Source organism: Garra rufa, chromosome 24 (assembly GCF_049309525.1).
Source record: "Garra rufa chromosome 24, GarRuf1.0, whole genome shotgun sequence".
In the NCBI taxonomy this organism is placed as follows: domain Eukaryota; kingdom Metazoa; phylum Chordata; class Actinopteri; order Cypriniformes; family Cyprinidae; genus Garra; species Garra rufa.
Window position 1 is genome coordinate 6,570,012 of NC_133384.1, and position 21,070 is coordinate 6,591,081.

Genomic DNA, 21,070 nt, shown 5'->3' on the forward strand with positions numbered 1-21,070 from the left:
AATGAGCATTATTTAATTAAATATGCGCTAATTTGCATGCATTTCTAGTACAAAAAATGAAACACTGGATGAAGTCAGTTTCAAAATTCTTGTTTAATTTTTTCGACATATTAAAGTCAAATGTTTTTATAGAGGGAATCTAATTTTGTCACTCCATAATTCAGAAAAGACTTAGAACAGACAGAAAACAATATAATTTTGCAATTTGGGGGGAATAAAATGTTGCATATAATAAAGCAAATTATATATGAGCAACTCACTCTGTAAAAGCCTTCAGGATATAGACAGGAATAAAAATATCAAGTTTGGTGTGTGTAAATGCTACTGAAGTGGAGATTTATGGCTAAATATAGAAAAATAAAATCTCATTTTGAGAAAATGGCCTTTAAAAAAATGTATTGTATTTGAAATCTGTTGACACAAATAGATAAAGTGCTATAAAAGAAACACCTAATAGTGTCTTCTGGATGTTTTCTTTCTACTAGTCTGAAAAAAAAAACACTTTAGGAAAAAACAAAAAGCCCAAAATCCCAAGCTTGACAGGTGCATGAAAAAAACGTTTTTGCCTGCAGTGTCTCACCTTAATAAAGAAAAAAGTTCAAAAGAACAGCATTTATTTGAAATGGAAATCTTTATTATATTATAAATATCTTTACTGTCATTTTTGATTCATGCACTGCATCTATGCTGAAAAAAGCCAAAAATATTAGTACCTGTCTTATAATTAATTTTCTCTCAGAAATTGCTTTGAAAAAATATATATATCAAAAATCTCACGTATATTCACCATTTAAGGGAAATGTTTTCTTTCTATTTATTTAATTATTTATTTGATGGTTACACCACATTACTTTTATAACTACACATATGGTGCTTTTTTGAAGCTCGACTTCTCTCAGATTTTCTCTCAGAAATTGCTAATACATTTAACTAATAATTACAAAGAAATGGCTTTACTCTTATCTTTGCTGTAGGATCAAATATTATCAAGTTGTCATATGTTGACTCGATGTGTTTGTGTGTTTGTGCTCATCAGGTCTGGATCTGAGACAGGCCCAAGTGGTGGCGCTATCGACCGGCACTAAATGCATTAATGGAGAGTATATCAGTGACCAAGGCCTGGTGGTCAACGACTGTCACGCTGAAATCACGACCAGACGAGCACTGCTGCGGTTCCTGTACTCGCAACTAGAGTTACACCTCAGGTAAATGACACACATTTACAGTTGATTATTTAGACGTAAAACTTACGTAATTATGAGTACTAGCCTAAACCCTACCCTATGCCAAAAAGAAAGCAGTTATCTGAATTATTAGTCATTTTTACTTGAGGAAACGCTCAAAGGGAGGGTTTATCAGATTTAAGTTTGTACCCACTCTAAGATAAATAACCCAAACACACACAATGATGACATGAGGAATGAAAATAACTGCATGCAAGAGAACAGCAGGATGTATAGATGCACAAATGAACTGATTTATTATAACATGCATTAAGTTCCCTTAAAACACATTAAAGGGATATTCCGGGTTCAAAACAAGTTAAACTATGTAAGCATGTGAGGCATGTTCAAATACCACTGAAAATGATTTTAACTTGTCTTATTTGTTAAAAGAAGCAAAATCTAATTTATGGTAATGCACTTGCATTAAATGTCAAGTAGAAATATTCAGCATGTATTTTTTAAAAGCACTTCTTTTTGTCTGAGCTTAAAAAGATGGGTCTCGGTCTGCTTCCAAACAAACTCTGGTGCAGTTGAAATGAAATCTTAATGCAACAAGGACCAAATACTTCTAAACAAACCAAAAACCTTAATTATTCAAAATAAAACGAGCAGAGGTGAACTCGCAGTCAAAATTGCCAGTGTGAACGCTAAGTGGACCAGGACCAAGTGTATCATTTTCCTTTTTGGTCCGGAACCAAATGAATCAAACAAACCGAACTACAAGTGTGAACACACCCTTAATGTCACATTGCAATATATAAAGTAATGTTGTGAGTTAGAAAGTCACAGTGGTGAGATATTTTGTAACATTGCAACCGAAGTCACAATATGAGATGTAAAGTTGCAAAGTCACAATTTTGAGATTTAGGTTGCGTTCACACTTGTAGTTCGTTTGGTTTATTTGGTCCGGACCAAAAAGTAAAATGATACATTTGGTCCTGGTCTGTTCAGCGTTCACACTGGCATTTTTGACAGTGAACATAAAGATACTAAACCTAAAGGCAAAGTGATATGTTCACAACCTGATTGGTCGGCCTGAATGACGTATATTTTGTGACGGAACTCACCGAACATTCCAAACAAAAGGAAAAGGTGCGTTTGAATTAAATTGGCACTACATGTGAATTACATCAAAGTACCCATTCACTGATCGGTCTGCTCATCACGCTTGAAGTCGAATACACACAATACATCTGCTGGACTAAGCCTGCTCATTGTTGAATGTATAGGCCTATTATTTGATTTTCACCACCTGAGAACTCACAAAGAGCTCATAAAATGCACTTTACCACCTTGTTACTCCACATTCGCCCTCTGCTCATTTCGTTTTGGATTCACCGCTTGTTCCCTTTGTGAAATCATGTCGCATATCGTTGCATCTTTTCATTACTTCCTGTTTTCGGTTCATTTAGAAGCATTTGGTCTGTGTTGCATTCATATATCATTTGAACCACACCAGAGTTCGTTTAGAAGCGGACCGAGACCCGTCTTTTTAGCGTTCTCGGTCCACTTGTTTAGTGCACACCAGGGTTCATTCGTTTTAATCGAACCAAACATGACAAGCGTGAACACACCCTTAAAGTCAAATTGTGTCACAAAAAGCCACAATTTGGAGATATAAAGTCTCAATTACAAGAATTAATTAGACCCTGAGTCCGAATTTATTAGACCCTGAGTCAGAATTTTTCTCATGTTGTGTCAATTGCGTTTACACACTCCCTCCGAAACTTTCGTCCTTCAAAAAAAAAAATCAGATTAGGTTAAATTTTCTAAGTTTTCGCAACCGTAGCAAGCATTTTAGTAGGAAAGGATGACGAATACAAAAGAAAAAAAAAGAAAAAACGCATACAAAAACTTTTGGACTTTTGCACACTAAATTTGAAATTTTCGTATGCGTTTTTCCGTTTTTTTGGTTTTTTTTGTTTGTTTTTTTTTTCCTCGTATTTGTCGACCTTTCCTATCAAAATGCTTGTTACAGATGTGAAAACGCTGAAAATCAAACCTGTTCCAAATTTTTTATGACGGACGAAAATTTCGGAGGCAGTGAGCAAACTCGATTGACATAACGTGAGGTCATTTTTATTTTGTAAAATGCGAAAATTTCATACTCAGCGTGCAATGGTCTTTAGTGTGCAATGACCTTTAAAGTCATAATTGTAAGATACAAGGCTACAATTACACTCTTAAAAATAAAGGTGCTTCACGATGCCGTAGAAGAACCTTTATTGTCTAAATGGTTCCATTAAGAACCTTTAACATCTGAAGAACCTTTCTGTTTCACGAAAGATTCTTTGTGGCGAAAGAAGGTTCTTTAGATTATAAAAGGTAAGACAGATGGTTCTTTGACTGAATTGTTCTTTGTGGAACCAAAAATGGTTCTTCTATGGCATTGCTGTGAAGAACCTTTTAAAGCACCTATTTTTAAGAGCGTATCTTTTTCTTTACTGTGGAAACAGGGATATGATTGGTTGAACAATTTGTGGTCCTACACCTTCCACAGACGATATTAATACATATTTAGACCACTTAACTAAGTGATTATTATCGGGTTGTGAAGAGATTTTAACCAACATAACAAAAGATGTTTTTGAACCAAATCACCTACCTTGCATTTAACTTGTAAACAAGATATTTGTTCATTTTTTCACACAGAGTCGGAATTATTTTCTGCACTAATCAACAGTATGTCACAGAGGTTGTCAAGAGAGCTTAACACATATTGAACCTGAAAAACTCCCTTGGAGCTTTAAGCAAACAACACATTTTCTTGATGAAGCACATTTCACACCCAACAAAGGACTTGGATGTACTTTCCAAAGTGTTAATTCTTCGTTCATAAAGACTCCGCATTATCATTTGAGTCGGGTCTGGTGTTGGAGGTATCATTGTGCGGCAGGAAAGACTCTAAATGTCTTCTGCGATGTAGCAGATTGCTGCATAGAAAAGCCTCCTGTAATGTCATATTTGCATACGCGTCTTCCCAGAGTGCATTATCTGCGACTAAATGGGCCCGTTTGGCTGAGTCTGGAGTCTAGTTTGGAAGATAAGTCATTATGTTCAGGCAAATAAAATACCACAACGGCCATCAGCACCTTCCTCAGTAGACAGATCTGGAGCGGCGCGACTCCACCCTTGACATCGCAGGTCATTTGCGTAATTAGCACAGCTTAGGTGCCAATTAGCGACGATGATGTTTGCGAATGTAATGCGCTCCCCGTGCACAGTTCACCTCGTGCACTATTCCGAGACGTCTTTTGTAAGATGTCACAGTGAGGCATTAATGCTAATTATGATGATATGTGTAAAAGTGGGGCGGCTCTGCGGGAAACGACGTGTCCTCCCTACAGCTGACTAGCTACAGATCATCCGGGTTAAAGAATTACAGCTCGCTGTTGTCTCGGCCATTTATATTCGCCTTGTTCTGACAGAGTAATGATTTGAGATTGTGTACCAGAGAGAGGGAGAGCGCGCGAGAGGGGAATGTGACAGTGACGGAACTAGCCTTGGTCGCGGCAAGGCCAATATTTGTCTCCTTTGTGTCTTCGGCCCATTATTAGCCCGGAATGTGAGCGCTGAACGCTTTCAGACGTGGCTGTTTCTCACGTCTCCCTTTTCTGTTCTCTCTCCTCGCCTGCGGGTCTGTGATCACTCTGAAGCAAAAGGGAAGAGGACTGGGAGCAATCGATCTTCGTCCGGCACAAAGATTCCTGTTTGAGACTCAGAGAGAACGTCCTCTTTCACATGTACATCAGTACGTCGCCCTGCGGGGACGCCCGTGTGAACTCGCCGTATGAAATCACCTCCGATTGTAAGTTTCTTCAATTGTCTGTATCTCATCTGCTCTTCTTCATATTGTTCGACTTTTTACAGTGGATTTGAAAGAGTTTTATTTAATTTTTAAGACAAGTTTAAATTCATTTAATAATTAACAATGTCATGTAGGGCAACATATTTTCCTTGCACTCATTTATTATTGAGTTTTTTTTTTCTTTTAATTAAATGTTTTTTTTTTTTTTTCAAGGTAAAAAAGTTTCTTTTCACTTTGCATTGCATTCAAACATTGAAAGCTAAGATAAGCTAAATTAATTAAGTCCTTATATTCTTGTATGCCATAGGAGGTTAAACAGGACCATAATGGTTAAGCAAATCAAATTATTTCTTGGCTTCATACTGAAACTTCTCATCATTTTTTGAGCTTCAGTAGGACTAACTCTATTTTTAAGACTTTAAAGGGGTAGTTTACCCAAAAATATACATTTGCTGAATATTTACTCACCTTTACGGTGTGTTCACACGGGGCATCAGCGTCAACGCTTGACGGAAGGCGTGGCTGAAGTTTGGCACTGACGTTATGGTCATAACATCATAAGAAAATTTAAAATTATCCTCAGTTTGCTGCTCTTGAACAGGATGAACGTGATTGGCTGCTGCCTGGCTACTGTATTTGCATAGAGCGATCCTGATTGGCTGAAGCTTCCGTCGGCGGCGCTTCACTGGCATTGCTCGCGGCAGAAGTTGAAAAATTCTCACCTTCTGCCGCGAGCAAAGCCAGTGAAGCGCCGCCGACGGATCCACAATTCTTCACCCATTTAAAGTCAATGGGAAGCGTTGACGCTGTCGCCCCATGTGAACACACCGTTAGGCCATCCAAGATGTTGATGAGTTTGTTTCTTCATCAGATTTGAAGAAAAATAGCATTCCATCACTTGCTCACCAATGGATCCTCTGTAGTGAATGGGTGCCGTCAGAATGAGAGTCCAAACTGCTGATAAAAACATGAATCCACAAGTCTGTAAAAAATATATACAAAATAAATAATTAATAAATCTGACAATATTTTTAAGAAGCAAATTTATTCCTCATTAAGGTGTTTTAACAGACAATTTTTCCAGATAATTTCTGGAAAAATTAAACCAGCTAAATTATGCTAAATTAGTTTGAAATATTGAATGGAATGGATTCATTCATATACCAGTCAAAAGTTTTTGAACAGTAAATTTTGAGAGTCTCTTTTGCTCTCCAAGCCTGCGTTTATTTGATCCAAGTTTGAGTACAGTACAAATAGTGATATTTTGAATTTTTTTTTTACTATTTAAAGCAACTGTTTTATAATTTAATTTATTTTAAGATGTAATGTATTCCTGTGATTTCAAAGCTGATTTTTTTGTATCTTTACTCCAGTCACATGATTCTTCAGGAATAATTCTAATATTCTGATTCTCTGCTCAAATATTATTATTATTATTATTATTATTATTATTATTATTATTATTATTATTATTACTATATTGAAAACAGTTGATCTTTTGAGGTTTCTTTGATGAATAGAAAGTTCAGAAGAGCACCATTTGTCTGAACCAGTGTTGTTTTTGACAACCATCTTAGATTTAGTCTTAGCCTTAGTCTTTTGGACTAAAATGCTTATTAGTTTTAGTCCAATTTTAGTCACTTCTATATGTGATAGTTTTAGTCCAATTTTAGTCGACGAAAAGTCAAAAAGGTTTTAGTCTAGTTTTAGTCAAAAAAAGGGGAAAAAGTAGTCTTTTAACAAATTATTGTAGGTCAGTAAGTATTTTGCTGTTGGGTAGTGTCACTTATAAGTTGTGAAAATAGCAGATCTATAGTTCAACACAATGTGAGCTTCCGGATCGACTATTTTCACCAAAAATTACAATAACGAAGGAATGGTTTTAGACATAAAAGACATAATTGAAATACACCCATAGATCCTCTCGCCGTTTGCGATCACCCATCATGGTTGGGGCAGCCGTGGCCTAATGGTTAGAGATTCGGACTTGTAACCCAAAGGTTGCAGGTTCGAGTCTCAGGTCCGGCAGGGATTGTAGGTGGGGGGAGTGAATGTACAGCACTCTCTCCACCCTCAATACCACGACTGAGGTGAGTCCCTTGAGCAAGGCACCGATCCCCCAACTGCTCCCCGGGCGCCGCAGCAATGGCTGCCCACTGCTCCGGGTGTGTGTTCACGGTGTGTGTGTGTTCACTACTGTGTGTGTGCGCACTTGGATGGGTTAAATGCAGAGCACAAATTCCTTGTATGGGTCACCATACTTGGCCTCACTCACCCCCCTTAAATGGTTAATCGTCTGTCTGTCTGAGTGCCAACAATGTGACGTGTTGAGCACGTTGTGCGCTGCACACCAGGTGGTGGGCGTAACCAAACATGGATAGAATGCTAAAACGGCTTGCCATACTAGTATGGCAAAGAGTATTTAATGCTAATACGGCTTGCTATAGCGGCAGATACCTTTTAGGTTGTAATTGGCATGCACAATAAGCAGAAATGTCATGCATTTTAAACGTCTGACGGACCACCCACTAACATTTTCGTCTATTCTCGTCTCGTCAATGAAAACTCACACACGTCTCGTCATGTTTTAGTCATCAACGAGCCATTTTTATCTCATCATCGTCTCGTTATCGCCATGAAAAAAAGTAGCGTCAACGAAATGATTTCGTCATCGTCACCGTTGACGAAAACAACACTGGTCTGAACATCATTTGAATCTTCGCGTCGTGACCGCATCACCACCTCGGGTGTGCATTATTTTCTAAGAATTCTACTTCCCGTCGTCAATTATTCCTTACTGAATCCACATAAATCTTAGTCTGTGTGTATAAAAATCATTATTATCATTACAATTATTATAAAAGGCATGTTCGCTTATAAACCATTTTTTTTAATTTCTCACAAATATCATTAACAATTAATATTTATTCAAAATTTGAGAGAATTGCACCACTTCACATTTTAAAGCCTGAGCTAACTGCCTTGTCAGAAAACATTTTTTTAAGAGACATACTGACCTTGTCACACAGTCATGAGAGACTTTTCAGACAAAGGTTGTTTTATTGTATGTATGATTTTTGAAGTGTGTTTTTGAATAACTAAATAGATTTAGTTTACTTTGGATTTTCTGCAGTGCACAGCAACAGACACTTGGTGAAGAAGTTTCACAGCCACTTACGGACAAAGATTGAATCAGGGGAGGGTACGCTACCTGTGAAGTCCACAGGGCCCGTTCAGACGTGGGACGGAGTCCTTCAAGGAGAACGTCTCATCACCATGTCATGCACAGACAAGATTTCCAGGTCAGTATCAGAAGCACAATTCAACTTTCACTTTTGAACTTCTGTACAAAGAAAAGACAGTAATCAAACATGGGTCTCAGCTGTGTGTCTCTGGATATTCCTGCTATGAGAAGACAGTAAATGAAAGGTTTGATCCCAGACTGAAATGATAGAGATGTTGGTCTGAACTGAAGTGTTTTAAATTCAAAGCCAGTTCCTATTTGGAACAGACTGGATCTTGTTACAGTGTTCATTTTAGAAGTAAAAAGTGTTTTAGAATTTGCTTTCAATGCACTTTCAATTCAGTGTCACTTGATCATTCAGAAATCATTTTAATATGCTGATTTGCAGCTCAAGATAGATTTTTTTTTATTAGTATCAGTGGTAAAAACAATTGTGCTGCTTTATATTTTTTTGGAAACATTTTGCAGATACATTTCCCCAGGATTCTTAATAAATAGAAAATTCTGTTTATTAAGAATCCTGGGGAAGAACTGTTCTAACAGTTTTTGTAACATTATAAAAGTCATTATACATATCCTACCTTATCTCAAGATTAAAACGTACCTGTGGGAACTTCTTCGCAAGGCAAAAAATAGTAACAATACATAATCACTTTCATGCACTTTCCAACAGAAATGAACACTAGAGGCGTTAAAACAGTGAGCCCTTGTAAACGTTTTCGTACGCAGTTATGATCACAGCTCCATATGTTCCACATGACTTACGATGAAAGAGATGAAAGATCAAAAAACAAGTTAAAACAGCATGCTTGCGATTTTATGTCACATTCTCTTTTGTTCATACTTTTGGGTAGGTTTAGGTGTAGTCAGTGCTTAATTTGAGCCGGATCCTGTTTCGGGATTTGTCAGATTTTGTATTTTTACGGTATTTGTTTTTAAAGATCTGGCATTAACAAGTGCATTAGATCGTGACAGTGCATGCGTGCATACAAGACAGGGCAAGTAGGGGTTTATGTAGATGTATTTGGATGATATGTATTGGTCCTCAACATACTTTTGACCAATCAGCTTTTTTAAATTCAAAATCGCTCTCATCGATTGGTGCTTACTGCTTAACCCACTCTCTCCAAACATGCACTGCTCGCAAAACATATATAGTGAGCAGAGGTATGTTTAGAGAGAGAGTGTAATCATATCAGAAATAATACCAGATCAAGAAAAATATTGTATAAACACTATAAACATAGCTATACGTTAGTTCCCCTGACTCCAAAACAAATTATTTAAATGTAACGGTATTCAGAACAGAATATGAATGGAAAATATATATATATAAAGCTAAGAAACCAAAATAAAGCAAAACTGAAAGTACCAGCCGTTGGGCTCACATACCTCTGTAATTTGGCACAAATCCAAATGTTTCCATATTCGCAATGTATTTGAATGATAAACTATTATTTATAATGTAGACTAATCTTTGTCCTCGTTCATATATCAATGGAAAAAAATATCCTCTTCAGCAGAAAATGTGCTTGGCATAACAGCAGAGTGGACCGGTTATACTAGGCTACGGACTACTTAAATTGACCAGAGTAACATTTTACATGTTATGTTTTTATTTTGATAATGTACAGACTGAAATGTCAAGTTTGAATAGCTAGAATATGTGGTGTGTGTGTGTGCGCAACTATTTTTGGTCATTCAAATAAGAGTTGGACATAATTCGATTTATTTTTGCATGCTCACAGTGAAAACATAGAGCTTTCGTAAAATAAAGCAAACAAACAGGATCCGCGTTCTGTCATCTCGGTTCTCAGTTTCCTGGTCGTGAACTTGTTTGCACAGCACCGCGCCTCACATCTATTTTAAATCTGTTAATTATTTAAGTCAGATATATTTCGCATATTTATACCTTTCTATGATTGTATTTTGTTTTATATGACAACTAATTTTATTTTTAATGTAACTTGCATTTTCCATCATCCTGGTGACCTATTTTTGACCCAGGGTTTGAAAACCTGTGTTCTAGGATATGCAGTCCATGCAGAAACTAGTAAACGATGCTTTTATAATTGCGGCATCACCGTTTAATGGCGTCACTAAATGTTCCGGGAAATCTGAAGTTGTATTGACAGTGTTGATCAGAGTGCCTTTTAACTACTGTTTTGGATCCGGCAATTATTAATTATTAATAACAAATTAAGCACTAGGTGTAGTGCGGATGGTACGTTATTTTAAAACTATTTTAAACTTATAGCTCTACTCAAAAGAACTGCAGTGACACGTACAAAACCAACGTCACATAAAACGTACCATATTGACGTTCATCTGTTCCTGGAAAAAAAACAAACAGTCTTTAAATGCCACTTAGTGGACATTTCGCATCGATTATATCACGAAACGTGCATGGCGGAGCGCATTTTGCATCTTGTGAAAAAGTTCCCACAGGTACGTTTTCTTCATGAAATCAGGTTGTAAATATCACTTGCATCTTAAATGAATAAAGTATCAAATTTAAATGAAAGAAACTGACTAAAAACTTTTGAATTATAGTTTACACCTTTTGCCTTTATTAAGTAACATGTTGCACTAGTCGGAAATCATAATCTGACACTTGATTATGTAAAAAAATTAGCTTCGAAAAATGATGTATGTGTTGAAATGGATCTGACATTATATCCTGCCGTATAAATGATGTGTTCAAGGTGATATTGTGCCATTTTGGCCATTTTTGGCATGCCACCTCTGAGCATAGACGGACCCTTTCTGAAGTGTGATTTGTGAAGTGCTGGACAGTGTATTGGTTTAAGGTTTACCTTTATTAGAGGATTAGTTTTTATGAGGACGAGATAGCTTCGTTTAAATAGGGCGACTTTTATACGCCATTTATAATGGCCGAGGGAAAGGTTGGCGTGATATTTGCCTTGAGGAAGGGAGTTATCCAAACCGACGGTGTTTGGGACTGGAATGATCACCATTATTGTCTTCTGACGATGCCTGTGCTTTGATTGATAATCCTTCAATAATTAGCTTCTGTATAGGACACGTCAGTTTTAATCTGCGTTCTCATGGGCGTTCTGTATTTTCCGTGTACCTAAGACTGCAGCTGTTTATATTATTAGTAGGGATGTTTTTAAATCAACTTGAAATCAAAATTAATATTATTATTTCTTAATGCACATTCATGAATTATCAGTGTACTTTTTTCATTATTTAATTAAAAAAACACAGTAAAACAGTAATATTATTAAAATCCTAAATAAGTGTTTTTTCATTCGACTGTATTTTAAAATGTAATTTATTCATGTGATTAAAGCTGAATTTTCAGCATCATTACTCCAGTCTTCAGTGTCACATGATCCTTCAGAAATTATTCTAATATGCTGGTTTGCTTCTTAAAAAAACATTTCATATTTTTATCTATGTTAAAAACAGTTTCATATTTTTGTGGAAACTGGATATATTTAATTTTTTAGGATTCTTTGATGAAAATAAAATGCAAAAAACAGCATTTCTTTGAAATAGAAATATTTTTTAACATTATACATGTCTTTACTTCCTGAATTCAGTGCATCCTTGTTTTAAAAACTATAATTTATATAAGTATTATTGGTTTGTTAAATATTCAGTTGGTGCAGATTAATCAACTTTAGTGTAGTTTCCCTCTCTCCTGAGACGTTTAGTCATGTCTTAAAGTCTCCCTTAGAGCTTAATTGGACATCAGAATGACACTGCAGTTAGTGTAACAGGTGATGTGAGCACATGGATATTTGCCGAGGCGTTTCGCGTATAGAGTGTGATTTACTTCAGTTTCAAACATTGTGTCTCTTTCACACTTCTGTCTTGTTGACACTCACTCCACACCTTCTATGAATGTGTGAATCGCACTGCCCAGAGATTTTACACACACACACACACACACACACACACACACACACACACACACACACACACACACACACACACACACACACACACACACACACACACTCATGTCTTCAACACACACAGCTGTGTTTGAGCTGGCTGCCATATGCTTGATTTAATTACCACAATCAGTTGGCTTCTGTTTGTTTCTTTGAGCTTTGACAACCTGAGAAGTGTGATTGTGAACGTTTCTGATTACTTGTACTGTTAAACACACATGTAAGCAGAAGTCAAAGCTGTGATAGGTTAATGTCATGGATTTAGGGTTAATATGGAGTTAAATATTCTCAAAATGTCATTTTGACTAAAATTATTAAAATAAGAAACTGTGTTTTGCATTTGCAATGTTGGTTTTAACTTTCATGCATTATTTGCATGACAATTAGTACATTGTCCCTTATAAACTCTTCTTTTCTCAATTATTTTGTGATTCTCATTAGATTCTCATTACTGCAATACTGTATTACAATAATACAATGGCATTTTAGTGCCATTTTAAAAAAAAATCTAAGATTATGAAATTAAAGTCGTAACATTACGAGAATCAAGTCGAAATATTTCCACAATAAAGTCAAAATTATGAGAATTAAGTCAAAAGTTTAGAAAATAAAGTAAAAATTATAAGACTAAATTCGAAGTGTTTCAAGAATAAAGTCAAAATATTTTGAGAAAAGTCAAAATATTGTGAGAATAAAGCCAAAATATTTTGAGAATAAAGTCAAAATAATTTGAGAATAAAGCCAAAATATTTTGAGAAAAAAAGTCAAAATAATTTGAGAATAAAGTCAAAATAATTTGAGAATAAAGTCAAAATAATTTGAGAAAAAAAGTCAAAATAATTTGAGAAAAAAGTCAAATTAATTTGAGAAAAAAGTCAAAATAATTTGAGAAAAAAGTCAAAATAATTTGAGAAAAAAGTCTAAATGTTTTGAGAAAAAAAGCCAAAATATTTTGAGAATAAAGTCAAAATAATTTGAGAATAAAGTCAAAATAATTTGAGAATAAAGCCAAAATATTTTGAGAATAAAGCCAAAATAATTTGAGAATAAAGTCAAAATAATTTGAGAAAAAAAGTCAAAATAATTTGAGAATAAAAGTCAAAATAATTTGAGAATAAAGTCAAAATAATTTGAGAATAAAGCCAAAATATTTTGAGAATAAAGTCAAAATAATTTGAAAATAAAGTCAAAATAATTTGAGAATAAAGTCAAAATTACAAGAATTAATTAGTAGCAATTACGAGATTAAAGTTATAATATTTTGAGAGCATATTCTAGCCTATTGCGCAAGCAAATGTCCCAGATTGGGAGCACTGGGAGAAAATCTGTCAGTTTTATAGCAAAATACAAACAATGTGTCTATTACAATAATGTGTTTTTCACACTCTTTAATGTGGCATGACAGATCGCTGTATTCGCCTCAGTTTAAGCGGCATGTGAATCTGTCATCTTTCCAATTACAGCGAAACATTTATTTCAGTAAATTAGGCTATACTTTTGTTTTTCATTCCTTCTGATGTTCCTTCACATTTATATTGTGCTTAAATAAAAATTTTAATAAAGAGGAAAAACACATTTATAATCTGTATAATATTAAAAGTGCTTTGTTATATTAAAAGCAACAAAGCACAAAATCATTGCAATTACTGGGTGGCTGGTGCGCTACAAATAATGAATGGAAGACGTTAAATATTATTTCCAATCATTTACTCTATTATACTGTGAATAAAACAGCTTGTGAATAGTGACTTATATAGCTCAGAAAAGACAACAATATAACTTATGTTAACGTGTTAGAGTCCACTTCAACCTTTAACATTTTATTGTTGTTTTTAATTAAATACATGTGCGGAATGAAAGATTGGATGCCATAGATGTTTTTGTGGCATTTATTCTTAAAATATTTTGATTTTATTCTTAAAATATTACAGCTTTAATATCATAATTTTAGATTTTTGTATTTTTTAACATGGCACTAAAATGCCGTCATACAATACAAACTGCAATACATTTTTTTTTGCCTCTTTTTGCCTTTAATTTTTTTGTGTGTGTGTGTGTGTGTATATATATATATATATATATATATATATATATATATATATATATATATATATATATATATATTTTTTTTTTTTTTTTTTTTTTTTATTATAATTTTTTTTGCATTATAATAATTAAATTTAAATTGCATTTTAATCTTCTTTTAAAAAATCTTAGTTTTCTTTATGCAGTATATAACTTCTTTTTTTTTTCCTTTGAATTTGCAGTGAAATGACCTATGCATGTTTTCACCTGATTCACAAAAGTATGAATGCTTCTCAGAGCATAGCACAGAGAATGCACCTTTTTTCCCCTAGCAAGCTGCTCTTCATTTGCTTTCCCTATTAATAAGGAGCATTTTACACAATCACAATAGAATCAATACTTAAATGTGTACCAGTTTAAAAAAAAAATGCCTACCAGTATCTTTTTCACCCAGCCCTGCACGTAATGTGTGTACGTTTGGCTGGGCTCAGCGACACAGAGTCACATTAAGGTGAAGCTCTCTCCCCTGGGCCATTAATTTGACCAATCAGATTGCATCGGCCAAGACCACAAGGGTCTGATTCTATCTGGCTAGGTCATCCTGCAGGGTTAAAGTAATTACTTTTGAAAAAACACACAGAATAAGACAAAATAGAGCATCCAGAGCTTCTTTTTTTTTCTCCTGAGTGCCACTCCTTTTCCATTCTATATCCCGTTGAGTTATCCCGCTCTTTTGTTGAGCCCACAACTCAGAGGGGCCGTTGATCAAGGTCACCATCAAGAGCAGGCTGGAAAAGAGGTTTAAAGTCCTTATAGTCCCTTATAGACCAACTCCATTCATCTCCACTGCCCTCAACCAGCTCACCCTGTTTTTCATCCTTAGTCGCACTCATTTTTTTCATCCCTTCATCATCTTCCCTGACCTCACATCATTATCCTCCATCTCACCCTCCCGTGCGCCTCCGCTGCCTCTGTTCGACCACAGGAAACCTATTCTGTGATAATAGGATCCCAGTGCAACTACAGTCGTGGCCAAAAGTTTTGAGAATTACATAAATATTTGGAAATTGGAAAAGTTGCTGCTTAAGTTTTTATAATAGCAATTTGCATATGTTATGAAGAGTGATCAGATGAATTGCATAGTCCTTCATTGCCATGAAAATTAACTTAATCCCGAAAAAAACTTTCCACTGCATTGATAAGAAGGCTTCAGGGCGTCCAAGAAAGTCCAGTAAGCGCCAGGATGGTCTCCTAAAGAGGATTCAGCTGCGGGATCGGAGTGCCACCAGTGCAGAGCTTGCTCAGGAATGGCAGCAGGCAGGTGTGAGCGCATCTGGACGCACAGTGAGGCCAAGACTTTTGGAAGATGGCCTGGTGTCAAGAAGGGAAGCAAAGAAGCCACTTCTCTCCAAAAAAACAACAACATCAGGGACAGATTGATCTTCTGCAAAAACTATGGCGAATGGACTGCTGAGGACTGGGGCAAAGTCATATTCTCCGATGAAGCCTCTTTCCAATTGTTTGGGGCATCTGGAAAAAGGCTTGTCCGGAGAAGAAAAGGTGAACGCTACCATCAGTCCTGTGTCATGCCAACAGTAAAGCATCCTGAGACCATTCATGTGTGGGGTTGCTTCTCGTCCAAGGGAGTGGGCTCACTCACAATTTTCCCCAAAAACACAGCCATGAATAAAGAATGGTACCAAAACACCCTCCAACAGCAACTTCTTCCAACAATCCAACAACAGTTTGGTGAAGAACAATGCATTTTCCAGCACGATGGAGCACCGTGCCATAAGGCAAAAGTGATAACTAAGTGGCTCGGGGACCAAAACGTTGAAATTTTGGGTCCATGGCCTGGAAACTCCCCAGATCTTAATCCCATTGAGAACTTGTGGTCAATCCTCAAGAGGCAGGTGGACAAACAAAAACCCACTAATTCTGACAAACTCCAAGAAGTGATTATGAAAGAATGGGTTGCTATCAGTCAGGATTTGGCCCAGAAGTTGATTGAGAGCATGCCCAGTCCAATTGCAGAGGTCCTGAAAAAGAAGGGCCAACACTGCAAATACTGACTCTTTGCATAAATGTCATGTAATTGTCGATAAAAGCCTTTGAAACGTATGAAGTGCTTGTAATTATATTTCAGTACGTCACAGAAACAACTGAAACAAAGATCTAAAAGCAGTTTAGCAGCAAACTTTGTGAAAACTATCATTTGTGTCATTCTCAAAACTTTTGGCCACGACTGTACATTGCAAAAAAATTTGAAATCTGTTTTTTTGCTTCCAGTAAATATTTATATGACATACTGATTTTATATATGTCTATAAAAAGGCATTTGTCATAATTTATGTATCATAATGGTGTGTGTTTAAGTGTAGGTGATACACCTGATTGATTTCTGTGTCTGGACGCGATACAGTGAGCTTCTTACTTTTGCGGAGTTATGATAGGTGTCGTTATTGTTCGGAGGCAGTAAGGTATGCCGAGCTGATTGAGTGGAGTGGATGTTTAATTAAGTTGATGAGTGCTTTAATTGAAGGCATAAATGGCATGCCTGTGAATATGATCCGTCATATTCCATTTGAGTTTTATGTAGATGAACACATTACTTTAATGGCCTGCCGTTTTACAGCACTGGAGGGGGTGCTGGGAGAGAGCGAGACGGGGGGCGAGGGAGGTTAGGAGGAGGGTACGAGGGAGGGTCGCCCCGTTACGTTTCTACAGCAGCCAGATGGCTTTTCTTGCAAGAGAATTAAAAGATGTTTCTAATTCACAGCCTTGCCTCCTGGGGAAATTAATATTGCAAGGCCAAATCGTTTTCTGTTTTGGTAGAATCTGAGACGGAAAGGGGAAAGGGAGAGAATAAAAAATCATTTTGTCTGGAAAAGCAGGAGATTCCACAAGCAGATTGTTGCTCAGGTAAACGGATCCATATTAGAGACGCTGGGCCACAGCTCTTGAAGAGAGGCTTGTGTTAATTGACTGCTTGGGAAAGCAAAAACTATAATGGCTTATTAGTCATGAACAGGGATGAACAAAAGAGAGAGAGAGGCGCCTGCAATCATTACCGGCATGATAAAGAGACATTAATTAAGCAAAAGAACAATGATGTAAAAATTAGCTGCTTAATATTTGTAAATGATTGCGCTTTTCATAAATGCATTAGCTTACGGTCTAAGGTTAAAAACAGAATGTTTATTGTGTCTGGTGATATTCTGAATTCTGAATTTAGCCTGTAATCAAATGCAATAATTATCCATCTATCTATCTATAGTTGAAGTCAAATGTTTACATACACCTTGCAGAATCTGCAAAATGTGAATTATTATTTACCAAAATAATAAGGATCATACAAATTGCATGTTCTTTTTTATTTAGTACTGACCTGAATAAGATATTTCACATAAAAGACATTTACATATAGTCCACAAGAGAAAATAATAGTTTAATTTATAAAAATGATCATGTTCAAAAGTTTACATATGCTTTATTCTTAATACTGTGCTGTTACCTGAATAATCCACAGCTTTGTGTTTTTTTGTGTGTGTGTGTGTGTGTGTGTGTGTGTGTGTGTGTGTGTGTGTGTGTGTGTGTGTGTGTGTGTGTGTGTGTGTGTGTGTGTGTGTGTGTGTGTGTGTTTTTAAGTAGTTTTTCATGAGTCTGTTGTTTGTCCTGAACAACTAAACTGTCCACTGTTCTTCAGAAAAATCCTTCAGGTCCCACAAATTATTTCGTTTTCGTCAGCATTTTTGTTTACTTGAACCTATTCCAAAAACGACTGTATGATTTTTGAGATCCATCTTTTTACACTGAGGACACCTGAGGGACACATATGCAACTATTACAGATGTTTCAAATACTCACTGATGCTCCACAAGAAAAAAGAAAAAACAATTCACTAAGAGCCAGGGGTGTAAACCTTTGAACAGAATGAAGATGTGCATTGAAGAGCTACATTTTTCTTGTTTTGCCTAAAAAAAAATATTTGTTTTATTTAGTACTGCCCTTCAGAAGCTACAAAACATACTTGCATTATTCCCAGAAGGCAAATTCAGTTTACCCTGATCTTCAAATTGAAAGTTTTCACACCCCTTTTTATGTGAAATATCTTATGCGAGTCAGTACTAAATAAATATTAACATGCATTTTTATAGTCCCTCTTATTTTGATAAAATAATGAACATTTTGCAGATTCTGCAAGGTGTATGTAAACTTTTGACCTCAACTGTATCTATCTATTCCAACTTTTAATGCTTTGTAGATACTAAATTATTCAGTAATTTCAAATTAATTGTCAGTGGAGCATTTACAGGCAGTCTAATGCATATTGCACATGAAAAGAGGTATACATTTGCTGAAATCACAAGCTTCAATCTGATTGGCTGTCATTAATGTAATTTCAGGGTCTACATTGTTTGCAAAGAACTGTGTTAACAAAGAGCACTTCTGAAGTCACTAGAAAACACATTTATGTAGCAAAATGTGGTTTAAAAGGATTTTTTTAAAGGTACAGGCATATTTGCAGGCCAAATTTAGTCATTTATCTAGGAAACCACTTGATCAGGAATTTCGCATGAGGGTGAAACAGATTTTGGAACATATTTAAGTTGCTCGTGCTGATTCATCACGTTGACCAACAGAAATATGTTTGGTTTGAAAATGCCTTCTGTGTAAGTTGTGTTATTGCAGTCAATTAAAAATGGACAATTGACCTTACTTTGCCCACAAAATTTTAGGGGTGGGAATTTTTTCAGGCACTTCAAGATCTGATCCGATTCTGGGAGTCACGATCTGATTCCAAAACAATTCTTGATCTACTTTTTTTTTTTCAATTAATTCTTCTGCTGTGCAAATACATCTTTAGAACTAAAATTGCAGTTTAAATGCTTTTTGTTTATAGTTGGAATCTCTGTATGTTAGTACTGCCATCTTAAAAGTAGGTGTGTGAATTTTCACTGGTTTCAAGATTCAGTTTAATTACAATTTCCATTATCAACTAAATATCACGATGCGTCACATTCTCAGTTTTCATTTCATTTTATATCAGAATTATTTTCTGCAAAATTTACTTTATGTTTTTATAAGCAGGCTACTTTTTAAAACAATTACTTATTTAAAATAAGTGTTCTTTAAGTATCTGAAAATTTACAGAAAATAGTTTCTGTTTTTTTTTCTTTTTCCCTCAGCATTACTGTCATTTGATTATTACTGATGAGGTCATAGACAGTGGCAGCTTTCAACAGGCTGCATTCAAACTAATGCACAGATCTATTTCGATATATCAGATGTTTTGTCCTGCTAAATGCAAGTGCATTTAACCACATTCCATTCTGAAATATTCAGAATTGATTCAGAATCGCTGAAAAGAGAATTGCGATGCATCTTAGACTCAATTTTTTTTCTCCCACTACCATTAAAATTTAGCTGGGGATCAACGGGTTGAAGTTCCAAATTGCAGTTTCAATGCAGCTTCACGATCCCAGCCGAGGAATAAGAGTCTTGTCTAGCGAAACGATTAGAAATTTTCTTAAAACATTAAAAATGAATATACTTTTTAACCACAAATGCTAGCCTTACACTAACTTCATGCATAATGTAATCATGTAGGAAAAGTCACGTGACTTAGGCGACCCAGTGTTTACAAAGCGAATGCGCAAAGAAAGTCAAATGCCCTTTACAAAAAAAGGTAAAACAACGTCTGACGATTTTGAAGTTGGAAGAGAAAATGGAATTTTTCTCACTCTATCCTAACTTTTTGAACTGGAGTACACAGACGAAGAACTAAGCGTGTGACCTTGACATGATTCCGTAATGTGTGAAGTTGTGGACACGGATTGCGGAGCCAGTGCAAGACGAGCATTTGTGCTTACAAAGTATATAATTTTTTTTTTTTTTTTTTTTTAATAACTGATCGTTTCATTAGATGAGGTCCTTATTACTCGGCTGTGATCGTGCAGAGCCCTTGAGAGCATTGAAACTGCAATTTGGACCTTCAACTTATTGATCCCCATTGAAGTCCACTATATGGAGAAAAATCCTGTAATGTTTTACTCAACATTACGAGACTACACCTTTCCTAACCCCTCTGCACTCTCAACAGGTGGAATGTGCTCGGTCTGCAGGGGGCGCTGCTTAGTCATTTTGTGGAGCCGGTGTATCTGTACAGCCTGACGGTGGGCAGCCTGAGACACACGGGTCACTTCTCTAGGATGATGAACCACAGGCTTGAGAGAGTCGGACCTCTGCCCACCTGCTACCACCGCAACCAGCCTTTACTCAGTGGTATTTCCTTTAAACCTTTTCTTCATTCACTTCCTAAATGTTAGATAGACTCTGAACAATAATATTTAACAGCAGTGTTTTATTTGTTCTGTTGGCATAAAATTTGAAGGTGCCTGCTGACCTGTAGATCCCTGTAGAGCAGGGTACGAATGTAACTAGTCTAACTCGCACCTCATCAACAACTGGCATGAGAGGCTAAAGAGGGTGTGAGAGTAATAGAGGCCAAGAACTGTGCAGTAAGAGCTTTGCTTGTAAACCTCACTCTCCTAGCCTCGAGATGCTCTTTAGTGACTTGTTAGCACCTCTCATGCTGGTTTGAATCCCGTTTGGAGCTGTGCAAGTAGGACCAGTTACACTAGCAAACTCAAGGTTGTGGGTTTGATTCCAAGGGAACACGCATATTAATAAAATGTATGGCTTGAATGCACCGTTAAACATCAGACCCTGCCAATGCGTTAGCAGACGTGACCTTATGCGCATGGAGGACACTCTGTCTCGCTCCATCACTTTGTTAAACTGCTCTCCTGAGCCTCAGTATGGCAGACGGACTGCTCTA

The 21,070-nt window shown here is 36.2% G+C and overlaps 1 protein-coding gene across 1 annotated transcript in view; it reads left to right on the top strand.

Annotated features, from left to right (window-relative positions):
* adarb2 (adenosine deaminase RNA specific B2 (inactive)) overlaps positions 1–21,070 on the top strand; it is a 244,654-nt gene that overhangs the window by 212,722 nt on the left and 10,862 nt on the right. Inside the window, exons 5-8 of the mRNA XM_073830458.1 lie at positions 1,037–1,205; positions 4,883–5,034; positions 8,168–8,336; positions 20,333–20,514. Coding sequence (XP_073686559.1) covers positions 1,037–1,205; positions 4,883–5,034; positions 8,168–8,336; positions 20,333–20,514 — 672 coding nt within the window. The remainder of the gene's footprint in view (positions 1–1,036; positions 1,206–4,882; positions 5,035–8,167; positions 8,337–20,332; positions 20,515–21,070) is intronic.